At 35.3% G+C, this 23,533-nt stretch overlaps 1 protein-coding gene across 3 annotated transcripts; it reads right to left on the bottom strand.

Annotated features, from left to right (window-relative positions):
• Nucleotides 1-9,815: 9,815 nt before the first annotated feature.
• Nucleotides 9,816-22,723, bottom strand: LOC137810856 (exocyst complex component EXO84C). 3 transcript variants are annotated; one of them, XR_011080981.1, is made up of 8 exons: nt 22,519-22,723; nt 22,291-22,385; nt 20,080-21,124; nt 17,879-18,394; nt 17,383-17,571; nt 11,328-11,529; nt 10,419-10,555; nt 9,816-10,327 (listed from the first exon to the last, which is right to left on the bottom strand). XR_011080981.1 is itself a non-coding variant. In XM_068612322.1 (7 exons), the coding sequence occupies exons 1-7, from the start codon at nt 22,612-22,614 to the stop codon at nt 10,084-10,086; spliced, it is 2,322 nt and encodes a 773-aa protein (XP_068468423.1). In that variant the 5' UTR covers nt 22,615-22,723; the 3' UTR covers nt 9,816-10,083. The 3 variants fall into 3 exon arrangements, 2 of the variants coding, with proteins under 2 accessions (XP_068468423.1, XP_068468424.1); XM_068612322.1 differs by lacking the exon at nt 11,328-11,529; XM_068612323.1 differs by lacking the exon at nt 11,328-11,529 and having other exon boundaries at nt 21,955-22,385; nt 22,519-22,720.
• Nucleotides 22,724-23,533: the final 810 nt, after the last annotated feature.

Genomic DNA, 23,533 nt, shown 5'->3' with positions numbered 1-23,533 from the left:
AGCCTTCTCTTGTTTACTTTTTTTGCTGGTATGAGTTCTTTGCACCTCCTTGGTAGTTCTGGTATAGGGCTATTTTGTAAAGATCTTGTAAATGGGATGGTGCATGATAACTCTCCCATTTTTTCGTATTTTTCTAGACTAATCCTTGAGGTTTCTTTCGTTTTTATTTTCTGTTTTTATATTAGATTTGCATTTTCTCCAAAAAAAAAAATATAGATCTTTCACAAAAATGATTTAAAAATGACTTGTTGTAATTTGTATTTTATTTGATTAGTCTAAAGTAATGTTTCAACCCCTTCATAGAGTTGGTGTGGAGCTGAAAATTACTCAAGAAGCATAATGAAGCTACTAAAACGGGAACTTGGAAAACTGGAAGCTTAACTGAAGAGAACCTGTGGGAAACCTGCAGTAGAACGTCAATGAAAAGCATTGACCCATGATAAACGATCAACAATGTCTAAGAAAGAAAAATCCTAGAAGTTAGTTAGGAATGTAACTGGGGGTTGATGAATGTTAAATCTGAAACTCATTCAAAAGTAGAAATTCTATAAATAGACAAACAAAGTAAAAGAAAAATGGTGGGTGTTAGAGGGAGTTCAGTAAATAAGAAGTTTTAGTTTAATTTAGTTTTTTGTTTTAAATTTTTTTGTTTTCTGACATTCTCTGTTCAATCTATTTGAGTTATTCTTCTTCTTTTTCTTCTTCGTCTTCGTTCATTTCCTTCTTTGCTTAGAATTCACTTTATTTCAATCTTAATCTTCGAAATGAATTTGATTATGGAATATTCTAAAACCATGACAGGCGATGTTTTTTGATTTAGTGTTTTCTCTTCAAAATCTCTTTAAGAATTATGTTTTCGTTTGAAAATGGGTTTTTAAGATGAGAGAACCGATTGGGAATATGTTCTTTCTTATTAAGGATTCTAGATTTGGATTCCTTGCTTTTGAAGTTGAAGAACACTAAACCATGGTGTTGGCTCTCTATTATTCTTTTCGAAGTTGGGTTTTATTTCTTTTTTATTGCATTTTTACTTGATTCCTGTTCAATTACGATTCTTTCGATTGCAGTTGAAGTTTACGTTTTTGTTTCACTATAAACAATATAAATCAAATTCAATTTACATTTTATCCATGCTTTGTTTTACATTAATAGTACTTTCACGCAATTTATATTCTCTATAATTTTCTTTTCTGCAATTTAAGTTTTCAATCATTGAAAGTTCTCTAAAATTTACTTTCATTGTAATTTAAATCTATGTCATTTACATTCTTTGAAATATACTTTTCAATACTTTCATTTTTCATATTTTTATTGTTCCATAGTAAAACAATCAGACGATCTAGTTAGTGATTGCTTATTAGAATGTTTGGTAGTTATACTTAATTCTTTCTACACTTTACTTTGTTAATTCAATTACACGTTTTATTGTTTCTATTTTCTTTGTTGTACAACTATTGGATGATTTAGTAGACGTGATTGGCTAGATGATGTTACTTTTAATTGTCTACTACTTATTTCGTTTTAGTTTCTTTTACTGCAAAATAATGTGTTTTCTTTCTAACACTTTACATTCAAGTCATTCTAATTTTCAGTTACTCTAGATAATCTATCAGATGATCTAGTGTAATACTTAGTTTTCCATTTTACTTTTTTTTTTACATTCTGCATTTTAAATCAAACTCCCCCTTTTTAAATTTGTTAGGATAAGAACATCAAACGATTAATTCAATCAGCATGTTTTATTTGGGATTCAACCTAAGTTAACCCTATATTACATTAGGGAAAAATTTAGTATTTTTGTTTGAAAGACGAATGCGACTAAGCGGTCATCAGTGTACCTCAAGTGTACCTCAAGCGGCCATGATTGGTCTCTTGTTTAGCCTAATGTCCATTACAGCTTGATGCCACCATTGCATGACATAGTCTAAAAAATCTAGGGAAACTAATTTAACCTTTTGGTCTTTTTCAACCTCATACACATTAAAAATTTGTTCTACCTTAGCTTCCCATCCTAAGTACAAATTAGGGTCACTTTCCCCACTAAAACTAGGTAATTTTACAAAAGGAATGTCCTTCTTTGGTTGGTGTTGTTGATGGCGCCTAGCTTTAGAATTCTGCACTTTCCAATCTTCTTCTTCTTCTTCTTCTTCTTGGCTTCCATAGTGCATGTAACGTCTAGTGGCTCTCCTAGGCTCTCACCACCTTTCTCTAGCTTGTCTTTCTTGTGTATCCTCTAGCCTTTGCATCCTTTCGACTAATTGCCTCATGTCTTATTTCTTTTGCATCAAGCTCCTTCTGATCTCCTCAAGTTCCACCAAAAGGTTTTCCTTTTGAGGAGAGGGTGGTTTGTAAGATTCCCCAGATCATAAATGATGCATAGTTGTGCACAACAAAACAAACAATTAGTTTAAACAACAACTAATGCACTCACTCGCGTGTATCACTTGACTATTTAGTAAAATATGGAAAAAATGGTAGAATCACTCAAGAAAAGTTTTCAAAAACTCCAAAGGGTCTACACTTGGTAGCAACACTTCAAGTGAAAGAGGTCAATGATGGGAGCTTTGATGTATCAAATCCACATGAAGCCTGAAGTTGTGCTGCTTTCAGGGTTTGGGTTTATATTAGGTTGTTTAGAATCTTTGCTAAGATCAATCCTTGATTCTTACACAAAGCTTGATCAATCATTTTTAAAAGAAACAAAGTGTTTTTCCATGCAAAGGGAAAACAACCAGTTGAATTGTCGAGACAATCGGTTGTTTGTCACTTAGCTGACAATGAGGTTTTGAAACTGTTTTTTGAAATGGTTTTGTAACTACCTAACTCATTCAACCGGTTAAATCGTGGTTTCAACCGGTTAAATGAGTGTTGTGCTAACATTTTTTTGAAAACCTGTTTCAACTGTTTTAAATGAGAACAAAAATGATTTGACTCTGTTATGTTGCCTTAAACGGCTAGATTTCAAATGCTATAAATATAGCCTTCTTTCAAATGTTTTATACACAAGTTTTACACTCTGATTTGAGCTAAACAAAGAGAGATTACAATCTGTTTGTGAAAGAAGTTTTGCAAGTTTAGCAAGATTTCTTTTAAGCTTTGTTGTGGTTCAAGAACTAGTCATAGGGCTTCTAGTTTTCTGTAATTCCAGGTGTTTTCTACCCTTACTTAGTTTCTTGTAATTGTATTCTGATATTGTAAATGTGTTTGTAAAATCCTGTAAAGTCAGTGTGATTCTGGCTTGAGGTGTGTGTTGGTGCAAAGGGGGTGAGTAGGCTTTGTGGGATTCAAAGTCACCTCTTTGTGGTGTGTTGTAATCTGTGATTGGTTACATAGTGGAATACTCAGAGGTTTTTCTGAGGACTGGATGTAGCTCAGGGTTGAGTGAACCAGTATAATCTGTTTGTGTGAATCTCTCTATCTCTTAACTCTCATAATTGTTTGTGTAAATTCATTTTTTGTTGCTGCTATAAACAAAAAACGATTAAAATTCTGAAACAGTTTTCTGAATCATTGTTTAATTGTCTTCCTTAGTTTTATATTTGTGATTGATTGATAAAGATTCATTCTTAATCAAATATTTGCGAAAAGCTTTTATAAACAATTCACCCCCTCCCCCCCCCCCCCCCCCCCCCCCCCCCCGTTTTAGCCCTATAACTCTAACAGTCAAAGCTTTTATCACTTGCTCATGCAAAGAACCCCTAACAAAACTTAAGAAAGATTTGAAGACAACCAAGAAAAGTTTAAAGAAAGAAAGTTAAAGCAAAATTGTAAGTATGATGATGACAAAACTTAAACAAGACAAATAAGAAAAGAACTTATGAAGACTCATAGAAACTTACTTAGACCTTTAAGTATGAAGTTTTAATTTTCTTAGAAAGTGTAAAAGTAATAGGATTAAGTTCCACAAATGTGAAAACGATTTGCCACATAAAAAGAAACCTCTTAATATTTTAATCTTGAAGAGTGAATTGCATTCAAATTGTTTTTGTTTTTATGGATTTAAAATGTTCATATTCTTGACATGCATATTTTTAATTCACTTTCAATTTTCACAAATAGGTTGGGATTCAATTAATATGATCACTTGAATTCTTTGTTTGGAACTAAATCAACTACCACTTCAAAAGAAAAATTGCTTTTAGCTCTTCACAATTAAAGTTAAAATAAGTAGAATGGATTTAAAGACTCATAGAACACTAAGAACATAAGACTTCAGCAAAATTGATAAGCTAAAAAATTTGACACAAAATAATTCAAAAGCAGAATTTAAATTGCTTAATGAATAAAAAGGCGAAATTTTAAATGACAAGAATTTAAAGGCGAAATTGAAAGGTGCTTAAAGATAAAAGCGGAATTTAAATTGCTGGAAGATAAAGCCATAATTGAAATGTTCTGGAATTTTAAAGCAGAAAATCAACTCATAAAAGATAAGCACTATTAAAATCATGCTCTAAATACCACATGATGTGAGTTAATTTTAAATTGACACATTTTAGAGGTTCCTTTTTCGTTTATGGTTTTTGAGATTAACAATTTAAGGTGAGAACCCAAAGAAGATCCCCACTGGACACGAACTTAACCAAGTGGTTAAGTAAGTGTGAAGGTTCACTTCTAGAGGGCAAAGAGAAAACCACAATATAGTTATTATGATGATGAAAGTAAATTGCGGAAATGGAAGGAACATAAGATGAAAAAAGACAAGTCATAACCAAAATTAAAAAACAAGCATGATATCATAAAGAGGAATAGAATGGATGGCACAAAAAGAAAGATAAAAAAGAGGAAGGGGTGAAGAAAGTTTATGGAAGAAGAAGGGTTGTCACGTCACTTGGAGAAAGGAGGCACTCCAAGATGAATGGTGAAAGAGCCGCCACTTGAAGTGCTCACACACTCAATATAAGACCCACTATGAGAACTCTCAAGTCTCACAAAAACACTCCAGCAAGAGTTTCTTTACTATCGAAATTCAATGTGTAAATACATGAGGCAAGGCACCCTTTATATAAGAGAGAGTGACTTGGAGAGCAAGATAGAGGGGTAGGGGTGTCATTTGTGAGAAACCTTCTAGAAGGTAGGTCAAAGAAACCCTAAACCTAGGTGCACATGTCATGAAAGGTGGGTTTGGCACAAGCCCAAATACTAAGCACGCCTTACTCAAATTACTAAGCACACCTAACTCTAGCTTATTCTTCTATTTTGATCCCCAAAGTGAGCCCAATTTATTTACATAAACTTGTCTTTTAAAAAGACACAAAGAAAGAACATTTGATGCTCTGACCTATGTTCAGTTCTTCTTTTGCTAAGGTCCTTCTGAAGTTTGATGGGGTTGTGTCTTGTATGTTAAGATGTCTGATCAATTTGTGAAGTGTCTCTTGTGTCCTTGGTCATCTGCTTGGCTAATTGAGTTGTATCAATCTGTGTAGCTAATCTCTCTAATATACTCGACAAGGTTGTGTTTGTGTTCTCAGTTGGTTTAGAAGGAACTGCAAGGCGAGATTCAACTTCTTATTTTGTACAGTGTTGCATGGTTGTTCTGAATGATGAGTAGCCTTATCATGCTGAATTGAGGCGATTTGCTAGTGAAGAGTCATAATCTCTTTGTGATGTGGTTTTTTGAGAAAATGAATTTTGTCTTGATATTGGTTCTTCATTTGTTCTATATCCTTTTGAATGCCAGTGGTAGCATGTTGGATGACCGTTTCAATATGGATTTTTTTAGGGATTCTAGAGCATATGGATTCATCTTGATATGCGATGTTTATGAGAAGTTGGACTTCTGGTGAGTACCTGATGTGAGTTGATTTTAGTTGATTCATTTATGTGACACTTTAGAATTAGAATTGAGATTGATTAAGCAATTAAGGTGACAAGTCTAAGGAAAATTCCCACTGGACATTAACTTAACAAGTGTTAAGTAGATGTGAAGGTTCATTTCCATAAGACCAAAGGAAAAACACAATTATAGGTTAATATGAATGACAAGAACAAGATGCGGAGAACAAGAACACAAAACAAGATATATGAACTGATTAGAATCAAGAAACAACACAATTGAACTGATTAGAATTAAGAAACAACACAATTAAAACGATTAGAATTGAAAGAACCGAATAGAAAACAAAAACACAAACACAAGACATATTTATCAATTGAAATGGAATGGAAATCAAATTGGAAGATGAAAAAGATAGGAAAGCTTATGTGGTTGAAGCTTGGGAAGAAGATCACGCCACTTGGAAAGGTGATTATGCTCCAAGATAAGTGATGTTGCCGCCACTTGAGAGCTCCCAAACACTGACAAGATAAGACTAAGCTAGGAGAAACAATTCTCACTATTCTCACACAATTTGTGTATAGTAACTTTACTCTTCATTCAATGTGCATTTACATGAGTCATGCACCTCTATTTATAGTATAAGAGGGTCGGTTTTCAAAAGGAAAAATAGGTGGTAAATTCAAATGAAAAACCATTTGAAAATGGCGCCTAAGTGAGTCACATGGAAGGTGTGACTTGTTGTCATTTCATAAGCCCTAAACTTCTATCCACACCTTCCTTTTAAGTTCTATTAAATCTACTCTAAAGAATTACAAAAAGAGACATTAATTGATGTGCCTTGCTCTTAGTAATCCTCTGAGGCATGGTGGATGATGAGATCATGGATTGAGCTTGAGCATCAGATTGGGCTTGGGCCTAATATTTAAGAAGACTAATAGGAAGAACTTTAAATGTTTTGGACCTTGTCCATTCCTCCTATTGATGAGGTCTTCCTTTGCTTGTTGAGATTTTTTTTATTTTTTTTTATCAACAAAGAATGAAATTAAATTAAGAGGGATACAAAAGGGGTATCCCAACCCTTTTACATAAATCAAACCACATTAAGAATCTCCAAGAATAAAAAGATGAACAAACACCCCAGAAACAATAGATAGATAATGTTTGCTGCATAAGCTAGACATCCTATTCCAGCTAGCACCGTGCTCATATTGGAATGCTATAAGCACTGCAAACTGCAGCTACAAAACCATCAAAATACACCAAAATATTGGTTATCTCCACCACCTCATTAACATTCCTTCTACCCAGCTTGAAGTGGCACAATTGTAGCACATTTCACAGAATTAATCACTTCAATGCAGCATCTTCCATTCGCTCCTTTTTGGACTTTCGCTTCCCCTTGTTTGCTCCTTTTAAGCTCACTTTTATCACAAACCAACTTCCTACTTGCCAGGGTCCATCTCTCACTTAGATTGGTTGGAGTTTACAACTTCGACTTACATCCCCCAACATGTATGAATCCCCACCACAACCTCTACTGCTACCATCCACAAGTGAGACCACTAATTAATCACCAAACACACTTAGGGATTTCCACAACAACCAAAACACCACATAAAAAACACAGTTTTTGTTTCCTACAAAAAGAACCCTGAACCAGCATACACCCTGCCTCTATTGGTCTGTTATAAGACACATCAAAAAAGAATCCTCCATCATGTCCTTAACATTCCTTTTGACTCCCTTGCATACAAGCACATATGTCCTTTCCATTTTGCACCAGCTACAGGTCGTGACAAACCCACCAACACCTCCAACCAACTATAAATCCAGTATAGGCCGTAGTCTTAAAACTCTTGGCATCTGGGAGTCCTAATTATAACTTCTAATACAAAGCATTGGATTAAGAATCCGGTCTACGAAAGAATAAGTAAAGGAATGCACCTTGTGCTTCATCCAAAGCCAGGATTTGAGTTGAGCCTTCTGAAACACCTCATTCGCATCTACTAGCCCTTTTTCAATACAATCAGGTTCCTTTGGTCCCAGATACACCTAATAACAGATGCCTAAACACCTTTCCATACCAGGTTTTGCTTCTTGCTAGCATTGCTTGGATAAAAACTCATAAAGTGCATATTTAAATCATTTTGTTGAACACAGAAGATACCTATCCATTTGAAGCACAAGGTCCATACCCATTGTGCGTATTTACACTCCAAGAAGATATGTTGACAAGACTCCTCCTTAAGCTGACACATTGCACATATCGTAGATTCCATCATCACCCCTCTCCTACTCAAACTCACCCTTGTTGGGATTCTATCCAGCAACACTCTCCAAGCTGTCACGATCACATTTGGGAATGCCTTAGTCTTCCAAAGGAGATTAAACACATCAGATTGGGTTCCACGAGACTGCTTGGCAAGGCACTCATAAGCAAAATTCACAGAAAAAAGGCCTAGTTCTTCCTTCCCCCACACCTGCACATCCACGTCATTCCTTCTCATTAGTGCCCCTGATAGTAGTGTAAAGAGGTCTGCTTCCAGTGATGATTTCCACTCAAATCTGGCACGCCTCCATGTCAACCTCCATCTCCAATCCGAATTAATCCACATGCCAACTTCACCCACTGTTTGCCCCTGGTTTAAGGATAGGGAGAACAGTCTAGGAAACAAGGCTTTGATATCAGAGCTCCCAACCCACACCTAACCCTTCAAAGTTGGCATCCTTGGTCATCTTCTTGTGGATTTGGGTCGTATTAGTACCGTAAGAGTTGTGGTCCAAGAAAAACTTTACTAGGGTTCCACAATGGACGTCAAATGTTCTTACTGATGATGAGTTGGAGTTGTCCAAGTTGGATGTTTGAGTTATGCGAGTGAACCGACTTCTCCTGTGAAGGGTTGTCGAGCTTTATGGTTGAAAACCAAATGGTGATTTATCTGCAGAAGACTCTCTGACGCTCAAATCAATAAGAGTTTGAGACTGAATGAGTAAGTAGTGAATGAAAAAGTATTGAGTGGGTGAAGAATACTCCTTAAGATGATTATTTATAGGCTTTTGGACCTATAACTGATCTCAGAAAGTGTCACTATTAACGAATATTAAGTCGATTGATATGGAGACATGAGACAACTACTTTCTAGTACTAACAAGATAAGTGACAAAGTGTAGGTGGTTAATTCTACCTATTGTGGGTGTATCTTAACTAATCAATGCTTTTCGGTAGGTAGTACATGTTTTAAATTATAATTTGATGCTAAGTTGAAGATGTTTATCTTTTAAGTTTTAAATCATAATGCTGAAAAACTAGTTAAGGATATCGTGACTAAATTAAATATGTCTCAGGTATGGTCAAACAAAGGATGTTGAGCTGAAAACGTCTCTATAAAAATCAAGCTTACGAAAACCAATTATAATCGAACACACAATGTTTAACCAACAACATTTCAACCAAAGTCAAGCTGATAACACCTTAGCTAAGATTAAGCAACAATATCTTAACCAAAATTGAGTATACAATAACTCGGTTGTGATCAAGTAAACAATTATTAGTCCGGAACATCCTAATTATAGCTCTGCAATTGCTCGATCAAAACCTAACCAATAATTCACTTATGGATGACTTTCGGACCAAAGCCAATGGCTTCCCGACCAAGGCATTAGAAAATGTCTTCATCAAATTATGTCACAATTCACAGTAATTTTATTTTAATAATCTAAACAAATATCCAATCCACATACACGATTGTTGAATTGGATTTAAATTAAAAAATGGATTTGGCTATGAAACCAATTCAGTAAAATAATCTCGAAAGTAATTTGATTTAGTATAGTTATGGATTGATTTTGATAATTTCAACTTTTTTCACCTTCCAATTGACAAAGGTACGCCTTAAGGGGTTGCCATGCAAGCTTGCAGGAGAGGGAAGAAATGTTAAAAGACGAGGGATGAGTTATTTTTAGAATATATTAAAAAAAAGCAAAAAAAGTGTGGAGAAAAAATGAAAATGCAAAGAAAAAGAGTCATCAAAATATGGTGTACCAAAAATTATCAACTAATAAAAAATAATGGCAGGCCAACTTCTTTAAAATATACACAGATTTCAATCATGATTGCTCTCCAACTCAACTGGTCTAACTTTAAGTCCAAGGCATTTTCCTATATTCCCTAAGCAAGGTTTATGAACAACACATTTGATGTTAAAAGCTTCATACGCCATCACCTTGCAAATTTGATAACTGACAGCAGGTACATTTTTCTAAAAATCCAAAACTACTCTATAATTTAAATAATAGTCTAGAAAAAATCAATTATCTGGATCAGACAAGTTAGAGGGGCTGTCAAGTTCGGCCATGCTAGCAGAAGCAAAAGACTCGGTTGAATCCATAGAAGATAGGGATGAAACAGTATCAGAGTCTGAGACAACTTCATCATGAACAATGATATGATCTTCATCGGTGTCTGATGCCTCGGACCCTGATACACCAAGCAGGAACTTGTGTATTGCTGACTTTGCAGTTTCCACAAACCATTCATCCTCGGGAAGTGCACTAATAATTTAAAGTGATCGGTGTCAAAATCCAAGAACACAATACAGATGAGGACAAGGAATGGTAGGTAAAAGGCAAAAATGAAGAGTACCTTTGAGGGTCTATGCCTCTAGCAGAGAAGGTCCGGATGGCACGAGCAGTGATAGCTGATGCTATCTGATGGATGTGGCGAGATGGATACCCCGCATAGCGTGCAATTTCAACAGTAAAGTGCATATCAAGAATTAACTGTCACAAAAAGATAAGCTATGGATGAGGAGTGCAGAGAAGAAACTCTGTAATTAAAGAATACTAACAACAATTTATCTGCTGGGAAGAGGGAAATAGTAGCATGATATTTAAGTAATTTTTCATAAAACGCAGGCTTTGTTACATCATGATGCTAGAGACATAAATCAAAGGATGAAATGCTATGTATCTTCACCTGTAGCTGATGCAAATTATTAAGAACTCCCCTCATAACCATCATGACTTTTGCCAGACAGACCAAAAAATAATAATGCGATTGGCAAGGAAATGTGAATTTAACAACGAATTCTACAAAAAATGATGCATCATGACTGCTTCATAAAGCTTAAAACCTGATGCCTCACTTTCATCTTGATTGATCAATTTTCACAAATGCATTTTTAGCAGCAATATAAATTTAACCGTTAAAAAAGTATTTTGGATGATAGAATATGGGCATAAAAGTATTTGTAACCGTTAAAAAAGGTTAACTTGTTAGTATATATTAACTTGTCTACACATCTCTGATAAAAAGCTATTTTCAATTGCATATGTCTGTCAACTAGGGATAGCCTTTGTTTTGAGAATAACTTCTTTGTATCTCTAATTTGAAGTAAGACCTCCTATATATATACACAAACACAGACATGAATGAGCTGTGGGATAGTTCAATCTGTTAAGCTTTTTCTCTCATTTTTCATTTTATATTTAGTATCAAAGCAGATTAATCGCGTTTTGTCTATCATTGTCCAGTGAAAATACTGTCTCTCACCGCTGCTGGATGCCTTCTTTTCTGCTGACAACACCTGGTCTTTCTCCTCTCAACAAGTGACAGCCAACCCAGTGATGGAAGAGGCCCAAGCACCAACTCAAATGCAAGCCCACCAAAGTGTAGAATTGGGCCAACCACTAGAGTCATGGCTAAGAAGCTTCAAGAAGATTGAGATGTTGATGGCAGAGAAACCTTCTTATACCTGTTCAAGAAGCCATAAATAAACTCTAGTGTGGAGTAGAATTTATTTTTGTCAAAAGTAGAATAGGAATTTTACTTGTATTTTTGCTGAATTTAGGCATCTAAAAACCAACCTAAGTTAGATTAGGGTTTCTAGAAACACCTAATCTAACCATGGTCGGTCATTTAGACCTAATTGAAGCACATGGAGCACACCTAGTCACACTTCCCATGTGAGCTACAATTAGGCGCCAAGATTCAAACCTTTAGGTTTCGAATTTCCCTCCATTTGTTTAGACCTAATTGAAGCACATGGAGCACACCTAGTCACACTTCCCATGTGAGCTACAATTAGGTGCCAAGATTCAAACCTTTCGGTTTCGAATTTCCCTCCATTTGTTTTGGCCAAATCCGGTCCTCCTTTGCTATAAAAGGAGGAGCCTACCTCATGTATTTGAAAGATTAATCTAATAGTGAATTGCTGTCAATTTTGTGCCAATCTCACTAATTGACTCCCACCTCTCTAGAATAAACAATTGATCTTCAAACTTTCATTCTACCAAAGTGAGATGGCCTCACCACTCACACTTCATACCTAACCTTCACCTCCAAGGCAACCATCATCTCCTAGGAGAGCCTTGTCCATGCACATCCATTGAGCTTTCGCAAACTTCACCAACAATTCTCCAAAGGATTAAGGCACTCTTCCATCACCCAGGGTCCACCTTGCCAGCAGCCACCATCTTTCTCTTTGGGAAACACCAGATCTGGGTGTCTCACCAAGCAACAAGAAACCCAGCCAACCACGAAGGTTGAATCGTCCCATGCACAGCATCTTGCATGCTTCAACCAGCTGTGTAACAGCCACACACTGGCCTCTGCTCAACAGTGCAACATTGTAAGGCTTCCAGGCTTCCTTGTCCTTTTAACCCTCGGTTCCTGTTTTCCACCACTAGTCCAGCTCTTGCCCTCTCAATTTCTCCTTTGTTTTCTTCTTGACCACTGGTAGTTCTCTATTTCACCTTCTGACATTTTCAAAATGTCTTCAGAAGCTACCACCTCTTTTTTTAGGATTCCCACAATTACTTCAAAAAAACTTAATGGCAAAAATTGAATCTCCTGATCTACATTTGTTGAACTTTGGTTTCTTAGTCAAGGTTTTCATGATCACTTGGAAAAAGATGGTAGTAAGATACCATCAGATAAAGCAGAACAGCACAAGAGCTGTGAAACTTAATATATTGGGAACTTACAACTGCTTTTTGAAAAAGGCCAAGAGTATTTTTGCAAATGATATTCATCACCTTAATGATTCTGCCCATAAATTGGCATCTCTTAAACAAACATATCACAACATGACTTGTTTTATTGTTGAGGCCCAATTAGCTATGGGAGAGTTGAAGATGTTTTGGGAGGTTGATTCATTGGAAGGAATTTTGAAGTTGGATAAATTCTACAAGGTGTCCTTAGTGACCCTAGATGTCATCGGTTCTACAAGTTGGACCACCTTATTTTTTGCTACCTTTATTGATGAATAATCTCCTTGTACTTGAGTTTATTTAATGAAAGATCAATCTGAACTTTTGTCAATATTTGTGTCTTTACTTAGTGGAATCAAAATTCAGTTTGGCCAAAATATCAAAATCTTGAGAACTGATAAGTTATCATTTGAAGTTCACATGGCATTTATATCAGTCTTGTTGGAGATCCCACATCGACTAGAGATTACAACATTTCATAGTATATAAGTGGGTGCAAACCTCACCTTATAAGCCAGTTTTATGGGGTTGAGTTAGGCTTAAAGTCCACTTCTTAATATGGTATCAGATCCATTTCGAGCCTATCCTAGCGAGTGTTTTTTGGGCTTATTAGGCTACCTGCTATCGGGCCATTATCGGACAACCTATAATATGTTATCCCACGCATGAGCTGTCACTCTCGGCGTGAGGGGGTGTGTTGGAGATCTCATATCGACTAGAGATTAAATTTCATAGTATATAAGTAGGTGCAAATTTCACCTTATAAGCCAGTTTTATGAGGTTGAGTTAGGCTTAAAGTCCACTTCTTAATAAGTCTACATGTCCCCATGCATCTCAGTAAAATGGTATAGCATAAAGAAAATAGACACTAGTTAAACCTAAACTTGTTGTAATTCTGACAACAAGAAATAAAGCAAGAAAAACACTAATTTGGAAAAGTTAAACGCACATAAGAAGAAGAAATGTGACAAACCAGAATAGAGATCCAACAAAAGACAATAAAAAAATTAAGGCAACCAACAAAAGGCAGCACAAGCAAAAGGACCTAAGAAAAGTGCTAGAACAGATTACAAAAACCAAAATCTAGAGGAATTGGCAGTGTTTGTTCCAGAATTTATACAAAGATTTGCAAAACAGATAATGCCAAAATTTTATGGTAAAAGCTACACTCAAATTTGAATTCAAATGGAACAAGGGCGCACAGCGTGAGCAACAACGACCCAAGAGTGAAACTAGGTATATCACTAACCACCAAAAGTGTAAGAATTATGGTAATTGGGATACAGAGAATTTGAACCCTTAATTTGTATGGTATTTGCTGTGCTCAAGGAGTAATAAAATGCCACAAATTTGAGGAAAAAAGGATATGTATACGCTGCAAAACAAATCCACCAAATTTGGACAAAACGCAAACAGTTTTCTAGTATTGGAAACTTTATGAGAATTTTTCTACAGAAAATTTTAAGCTGAAATTTTAACTGGATATTGGTAACATATGAAAGAAGATATGGTAAACATTTGAAGCTAAAACACCAAAGGAATAAGTGGCAGAAAATTTAAAACCGAAAACACCAATGAACACTGAAACAGTGTGGCAACCATATCAACGTCCTGGCTTTTGACAATTATAATTTTTTTTGTAGATGGAATTAGGACGTGCCTTTTTTACAGTGGATGCTAAACATGTAGATGATGTTACCGAACAATTTGCATAAATTTTGGATAAGAACTGAAGTCAAAATAAATTTTGCAAATCAGATAGCAAGTATGAAACTCTGGAAAAACTGGCAGAAAACTCCTAAAGGAAGCAAAGGATGACAAAACCACAAAGAAATACTAGAAAAGATGCAAGAAACTCACCAAATAACTAATAACAAGTAAGGATACTCAAAACTAGATTACACAAGGCAAACCACACGAAAATTGAAGCAGAACAGCAACAAGACTTTAAGCAAAGAGGTTGTGTGCAGTGGAGAAAAACTCAAACAGTTTGTGCATACAGCAGCAATACATGATGAATTTTGACAAGATTAAGCAAAATTGAAACATGACAATTGACATGCAACGATTGGAAATCCTAAACAACACCTAAACGTGCACAAACACAGAATGAAAGACAAGAAACACATGCAGAATCAAGAAAAAACAGCAAGAACACCCCTGGTTAGGACAGGTTGAGGTGCGGAACTGTGTGTGAAAGATTTGGCACAAAATAAACCGAACAAAACTCAAGATAAACCAATAGAATCACAGAGAAGACAGATTAAACGGTAAAAGAGCACAGAAAACAAAGAATTGACTGATTAAAATGAAGAAAACAGCAAGAACCAGTGAAAACAGTAAAGAAAACAGAGGTTGTGCACTGGAACACAATGAAAACTGTTTGATGAATGTGTGAACGAAAATAATCGGTGAAAATGGAAATTAATCGGTGGAAAACAAAAAATAATCGGTGGAAACACAAGAAAAATGACAGAATCAAGCAAGAACCGCAAGGCATCAAAACAACAACACGCTGAAACAGAAAAAGTTTGGAAGAACTTGGCTTAGCTTTTGGCCGGATCCTGATGAGCTCTGATCCACCTGATGTAGACCGAGGTTCTTGCTTTTGGAATTGTGGATCAAGAGACAGTGAAAGACTTGGATGAAGAGAGGAATTCAAATGGTTTGGTTCGGTGAAGGTGATGGTGTATGCTTGAAGAGGAAGTTGGTGAGGCCAACCTTCCAAGAGTTTACTAGGCCATCTAGGCTTGCAAACAAGAGGAGATTTGAGAGAGAATGATTTCTGAATTCAGAAAGCTTCACTCACATTTATGTCAAATCTAAGTACAAAGTGTTTAGGCGAAGTATTTATAGATGATAATAGAAGGAGGTAGCTTGGTCCTTAAGCTACTCTAACCCTAGGTAAGCTTGCTTAACCATGGTAGGGTTGGTGGCTTAAGGAGTGACCTATATCCCTTTAAGATGCTTTAGAGATCCTTGCTGTGAGGATCTCCTAGAATGTCTTTGATATCTCTACAACATGCCTTTTAAAAGTATGTTTACAAATATAACTTCTATACAAGTGTATTCTACTTTATTTATACAGATAGTGCTTTTGTCTTTATTGGTGTGGATGGTGGCTTTGGATGGTCCTCCATCATAAACCCTAAACCCTAAAAAATACAAAATCCTTGTGAGTGTAACCCTTTTTAAAGAATATGCTTTCTTCCCTTGAAGATTCTAGTTCTATCCAACAAATCTTACCTATGCCATTAGTTGAATCCACATCATGACACTCCAAATCAAACCACTCCTTGAAACTCCTCTCCTCCCCCAAGTTCCCCAGAATCCTCATCACCCCCCTTTGCTCACTTACCATTGCAAAACCTAATAGATTGGTTCAATGTTATATGTGGAGTCCTCTTCTTTAAGTCATTCACCATCATATGATGGCTCCCGATAACGAATATCCCAACTAGCCCATTGTTCTTCAGACATGTAGTTGCTTTACTAGTAATCTTCATCCTATTTACAATTTTCTAATTTATCATCATCTATCTCCTTTCTTTTCATCCTATCTCCTTTGTGTCCTCTGCTATACTATCCCTAAAATTGTACATGAAGAACTTGACCATCTTAGAAGGTATTGTAATTTCTCAAAGGAATATATACCTTAGACATACTAAAAGAAACATGTATGATTGATTATAAACCTATGGATAGTCCTATTGATCCAAATCAAAATTAGTAATAGAACAAGGTGAATATTTCTCAAAACCAAAAGATATATAGAAGGCTTTTGGGAAACTTATTTATCTCACTGTTACTAAACCTGACTTGTCCTTTGCAATTGGATTGGTTAGTGAACTCATAAAGGCTCCTCAGCTTGATCATTGGCATATTGTCATTCACATCCTTATATATAACAAAAAGGCTTGAGGACAACGATTGTTACATGAAGATAAGGGGGATGCTCAAATATTTACGTATTGTCATGTTGATTGGGCAAGATCTCTTGCAGACAAGCATTCCACTACTAGACATTGTGTTTTCAGTGGAGGCAATATTATTTCTTGGAAAGGCAAGAAACAAAATGTGGTTACTCAATCTAGTTTAGAGTATAGAGTGATGGGCATCACTCACTTGTGAATTTGGTGAATAAAACAATTCCTCCAAGAGATGAAATTTTGTGAAATTCAACGGATGAGGATGTACTTTGATAACCAGACAACTATTCATATTGTTTCCAATCGATATTCCATGAGAGAACCAAACGCATCAAAATTTGTTGTCAAATATTTCAAGAAAAGTTTTGTCCAAGGAAATTTGCACGAAATTTAGAGGACCTTGAATTCAATTTATATGTTCCAAGCTTGGTACATAAAATCCAATTTCAGGAAAAGTGTTAGAATTGTTAGGATAGGTTAACTTGTCTATGCATATTTGATAAAAATTTGCTTTCTATTGTATTTGTTTGTCAGCTAGGTACAACCTTTGTTTTGATATTAACTTCTTTGAATCTCAAATCTAATGTAAGAACTTCTATATATACACGCGAATGAGCTGAGGATAGATAAATTTCTCAAGCTTTATTTCTCATTTTCCATTCTCAAGTATAATATATAAACAAGTACCTGCTGCAAACCAAGTGGCTGTAGAGGAGCTGAAATATCTTCTAACACGCCCCAAAACTCCTGCTCATCAGACAACCACATCACAACAGTCTCTGTTAACCTAGCAAGCAAAATTTTATGTATTTTGTCTTTTCCAATTAATACATCCCCGGCCACTATTGCTAATTGCTGCAGCTTTGCAAATAATGCCTACAAAGATAGCTATACTTGTCAGCACTAAAAAAATCACCAGAATTTAATAGATACATACAAACAAATATATAGACACAGACCAACAGATGCACAGCTACACACCTCAGTAAAATGGCATAATGCAAGAAATTAGCGAGCAAATAACTATCACAGCTTCATTCAAGAAATCAATTTCTAATTATGATTGAACAAACATGCAATAGCATTGCCAAAAATGAAACATGAAAACCCAAAGGGATGATCAAAGAAAGAAATAAATAGCAAAAACAAGGGCAACAGACAAAAGCAGAAAAATAAGAATGACCTGAAATGGAAGCGAAGGCAGTGGGTCAGAATCCCATAAAATATCTTCTCTGTTATCACCCAAGTAAATACGTGCATTCAACCGTGTTTTTCCCTCTCTCGAGTAGATGAAAGTCAAAATATATTGCCGACAGAAGTGATCCCGAAGTTTGTCAAAAGAATGTTGAATATGCTTCCTCCACTCCTTCAATTCTACACTAGCATTTGTATTGAAGGTTACATTCTCTGTATTTGGTTCCTTGCCTTCACTTTGCAGCATCCACCTTGATAACACAGCATTTGGTAATAGTTCATCCAATATTGTAAATGCTATTCCCAATATCGCAAGTTGTTCTGAGTCAGTCTCAGCTCTGAAAAGCACAGCCTCTTTTAGTTCTGGAAGATTGTCATCATCAGAAGGACCTGGTAGAGCCCTGATAAGAGCATCCATGTATTTATCAAATAGTTGTGAGATTCTATTCAGTACATTTCCTCCGAAGTGCAAACTAGCCAATGGTGTTAACTGTTCCAATATCTCCTGAAATTTGTTCAAAAGTACATTATTTATGTTATTGAAAGACACAAAGTTCCAAGCAAGGTTGTTCATTTGCAATCAAGTGAAGACAATCTCTTAAACATGCATAATAAGATATGAACAAAAAACTGAAGACACAAACAAGGTGGAGCGAAAACACTCTGACCATCAACACCAATTAACAAATTCAGGAGAACATCATACTATCCACATCACTCATTACTTAACCTTTCAAATGCCCAAAGTCTCTCCTAAGGTCAAGCTTCTTGTTAGGACATAAGACTGTGGTTACAAATAGGACTTTTACAATGATCAAGGGAAAACTTCATTCTGATGTGCTAATTTTGCAGATTTTTTAGACGATTTGATTGGGGCAGAACACTATTCTAGGGTGTTTCATATATATTTACTCACAACTGCCTTTATGTTATGAGATAAGAATTATTTCTATGGCTTCTCCTAGAGGCTTTTATCATTGCTTCTTTAAAATAACCTATCAAAGATGTAGAGGAATTTGAGTTTTGGACAGCTTTTGCATTCAAACTTTTCTTTTCTCTTCTTTTCTTGTCCACGTGTTCCACTTGTTGGCAGCACTAAGCCATTCATTTTATAATAATATTTCTTTAATTACAAAATGGAAACCTATCAAGAAGGAACTCTTGGCAAAATTATTTACAGTTTAGGAAAAACGTGGCTAAAGAAATTATTACTTTTAAATAACTCTAAAAACATAGTCAACCAAAAGTTGTATATGTTGGAGATCACACATCAACTAGTGATATATGACTGAGGTAGTGTATACAATTGGGTTAATTTTCACCTCACAAGCCAGATTTGTTGGGTTGAATTATCCCAAAACTCAAATTTTAAGATGATACTAGAGTTTATTCTAAAATTTATTATTGGACACTATCGGACTATTATTGAACTACTCACCTACAAATACCCAATCTTGCAAACTTCATGCTTGAAACATCCAACCAACTGGGTGATGATGGAGGGGTGACGAGAATTGCAGATCTCAAATTGATTAGTTATATGATCAAAGTAGTGTATATGTGTGGGGGGCAACTGTCACCTCATAAGTTGGTTTTAGGGTTTTATAGAGTTTGAGTTACCCAAACCCAAATTCTAAGAGTATTGTTGTTACTAACACAGAAACACTGCCACCAAGAATTGCTTTTCTATAATTTCCCTCCCCTCCAAAAAAAAAAAAAATAAACAAGTAAAAGAAGTATTACTAAAGAAAGCAGACAAACACATAAAAATCAATACATTAACAAAATTGCAAAAATTATGCATATATGTTGCACTGTCATTAGCACTTGTTACACGTCAACAGGCAAGACTTTAGTTAATTCCTCATGCACTGAAATATGGATGTAAAGGAACATTACTAAAGATCTAAAACCTGAAATTTTTCATGAGGACCTTCATCAATAGTTTCTTATCAAACAGACAAATCTATTGCATATTTTTCATTTCAATTAACTGAGATGAGGGTCCACAGCATGTTGCAGACGCCAGAGCATAAATGTTTTAATGACAGGATAAAATGGAAAGGAAAGGAAGAAAAATTAAAGCAAAGGCTTTTCATATAAAAAAAAAAATCTTATCCAGCCAACAAACTTAACATGATTTCATCACTCAAGAATGTGTATCCCATATCATATGATAAAGTTACTTACTTCAACTATGTGCATAAATCTCATTCCACTCTCAACAAGCATGCTACTAGATGAAGTAGCAATTGCAGAAAGTGAAGATGCAAACTGTGGTGACAACGGGCAACATTCAGCAGATTCTGCCATGTCAAGAACTACTCTTCTAGCACGCCTAAAATTTGATTCTAAAACTTCTTCAACAGAAGGACGCAGAAGCACCAGCAGTAATTTAGACATTTTCAATCCTTGTGACTCCAAAATTGAGCAGTAGTTCAGACTAGCCTGAGTGCAGATGCAAGCAGCACGTAAGGCAGAAATAGTCTCAGATGAGGGAGCATTGTCTTTCACCACTCGTACAAAATATTCAATTTCCCACTCTGCCCACTGAACAATTCTGTTGGTGTAAACAGGATTATCTCCAAAAATCAAAGCAGACTCCTTTATTGTCAGTGATATTACAGAAAACACAATCTTAGATAATGTAGAAGGAAATGTTTCAGGACATAGAGAACTTGAGGGAAGCAAAGCCTCAATTCTCTTCTGGAGGTGAGACTGATAACATTTCAGCATTAGATGATGTGCTTGAGGACCTTTTCCAAGTTTTATTAAACCTTTTAAGGCTTTCTTCAGCTCAGGGAAGCTAATAGAGGGTTGTTCAGCAATTCCAACTAACTGGTGTTCAAGCATTGCCTTTCTTTCTGACAAAGCAGACTTGTATGAGGAAACATCGTCTGAAGAGTTATTCCCTGAGCCTTTCAACTCACCAGAATTTTTTTCCTCAGCATCTAATGCCTCCAATGCTTCTTCAAACTTGTGCTCAGCCACAAGTACATCCATGTTTTCCAAGAATAATATTTTCTGGTCATTTCTATCATTTAGTAATGGCTCAAGGAATTGAGGCAGTTCAGGTTCATGCTGAACTTCAGTGACATCATTGCTTGACTGATTCCACTCTTCCAATTCACTGCAGACACCCGTCATCAAATCCTGAACAAGAATACCTTGTGCTGAGATATGCTTTTGCAGCTCAATCAATTCATGCTTTACTTCTACGGCCTCTTCAGATATCCTACAATATCAAGAGAAAACATCACATTGTATACGCATATAATATGGTTGAGAAAAGTGATTGAAATTGTTACAAAATTCTGTTGTTTTATTGTTCATGTTGCATACTTGTTAGAAACATTATATGAATCATTCATAGGCCTTCTACTAACAGTTTAAGCTTTGGGAAGCTGTCTAAAGAGTTCAACATTTTTTACCTGTATTCCCCTGATTAAATTAAATTTCAGCACAAAGTGCTAGTGCTTTGCTCACATTTAATGTTCAAGCCCAAAATAACTGTGTATCAGGGTGTGTTGGACAAACTAAAAGTATAACCAACTTACAGGGCAAAATTTTAACAGCTTGAGCTTTCTCTCGACAGAAATAAATAAATAAAACAATACCAGCTTGTTCCTCGTCTTCCAGTGCAGTTCCATACAACAGAAACCTCTAACAAGCTATCCTTGCACCAGGAATGGTGCATCATACTGGTTACTTTGTTCATTACTTAGGATTTTGACAAGTATCACCATATCTAGAGAATAATACAGTGAAGAAAAAAGCAGAAAAAACAAAATGCTACCCCTAATTATCACTTATCGTTCAAGAAAATAGACTCTTTTAAGGACTAGTATGGTATGGGGATGGGAATGGAGATGACATATTCATGAGTCAACTTTCAATACAACTTCACTAAAGCATAACTATGAATTTTCCACACCCTTTTTATTCCTATTGAGATGTTAACCATTTTTTCCCTTTTTTCTACAGCTGCAGATCTAATTAAGCAGTTCCCCCACTCTTCCTATTCCAATTTGAACATTAATAGACGAATTCTTAACAAGAAATTACCAATCAAGGAAATAACATCACCAGCTTCTGTTTCCACAGCAGAATCAACAAGCAAATATACCTCGAACATTTTGTATTGATTCAAGAAAGAAAAAGGAAAAACACATTGGTTAGCACAAAAAGTTCATGAATAATGACCAACACAATACCGCATTTAAGTTAAAATTGTGTACCCATACCCATGTATATGTGTGCTGCTACTTGATCTTTTAAGAGAAAATATAGACAAAATGTACAAAAATATAAAAAAAGTTATTGAAATTCCTTGCTGGGTAACTTCAAGCAATTGGTGATACAACAATACATTAATGCTAGCTGCGTAATGACATATGTTACCTCAAAAAAGCCAAGAACTTGGAGTGCATATTGCCGCACAAGTTCTCCACAGCATCCTTCAAATCGAGAAGCTCGCAGCAAAGCTTCCTAATCCCCTGAAAAATAGACAAAATGGGTTCGCCACAATCCAAAAAACACGCACACGAGCAGAACATACATCCAAGTGAACAAATATAAGGTTTCAGAGGATGCATTGTTTGTTGATTGCGAAATGAAGAGAGAGCGAACCTTTTCGGTGTGGGACTGATAGAGAGAGTCAACCTTGGATTGGGGGATAATGCTCTCAATGCAAGGAAAATCATCTTCTTCTTCGCTACTCTCCATCTCTCTGTCTCACACAAACACAGTTGCCCTTTTTGCTCAGTCTTCACCTCACACAAGGGGCAATTGGAAAACACAGGTGATGGAAATTGAAAAGTGAAGTGCCGGTGTCTCTATAGTTGGAAACTTTTAGTACTATATACTTCATTTTATTTTTTTCAAAATATGTTTTTAATCTTAAATTTAAGATAAGTTTGATTTTATATCTACTTTAAATTTAAAACTAAACTTTTTTAGTTAGTGAGCTTTAAAAAAGAGTTTTCATTTTTCCCCAAGAATTATTATTTAATTTGTAAATAGTTAGTAGAGTAAAAAATAAATTTAAATATATTAATCTTTATAAAACGAATATGTTTTTTTATTTTAGTTTCTATAAAAACTTACTTTGTGTTTCATTCTTTTAAAATTTTACTTAGTCATTTTTTACTCTTTTAAAATTAGTTACTTTTAGGTTTTAGTTATTGTTTTTACCAAAAAGAGTGTAAGTCAAGAAAGTTTCTCTAGTAAGTCAAATTATGATTTTGAGATGATGATAAGGAAATAATCATTTGTAGAAGATTGTATGATGCTCCAGTTAATAAGAATATAGAAAATTATAAGTATATAAGTGAATATGAAAATTTAGTGAGTACGATATTTATAAGTTTTTTTGAGTTTGAGCTAAGGTATTAAAAATATATTTAAAATAGAAAAGAGATATGATTGATTATTGAATATTAAATATTTGTCTTTCAATCAATGGTTACTATATAAATATCCAAGTTATATGGTTGCATATAATTTGATTGAATTGCATCATATTTGATTGGATTGCACCCGATTTGATTGAATTGCATTAGATTTGATTGGATTGCACCCAATTTGATTGAATTTTATATTAGTACGTGTATCTCAATATATCTTAGATACGAATAGGTACATA

The sequence above is a fragment of the Phaseolus vulgaris genome, chromosome 2 (assembly GCF_000499845.2).
Source record: "Phaseolus vulgaris cultivar G19833 chromosome 2, P. vulgaris v2.0, whole genome shotgun sequence".
Classification (NCBI taxonomy): domain Eukaryota; kingdom Viridiplantae; phylum Streptophyta; class Magnoliopsida; order Fabales; family Fabaceae; genus Phaseolus; species Phaseolus vulgaris.
This window is presented reverse-complemented; position numbering and strand designations above follow the sequence as displayed.

What these genes read in the sequence shown, in the direction of transcription:
- LOC137810856 (XM_068612322.1), bottom strand. Translation starts at nt 22,614, where the DNA reads ATGGAGAGTAGCGAAGAAGAAGATGATTTTCCTTGCATTGAGAGCATT. An exon ending in AAGTTCTTGGCTTTTTTGAG is followed by an intron (nt 21,125 to 22,290) that starts GTAACATATGTC and finishes TTGATATTGTAG; the next exon opens with GATATCTGAAGAGGCCGTAG. An exon ending in AGAGGCATAGACCCTCAAAG is followed by an intron (nt 10,328 to 10,418) that starts GTACTCTTCATT and finishes TTAAATTATTAG; the next exon opens with TGCACTTCCCGAGGATGAAT.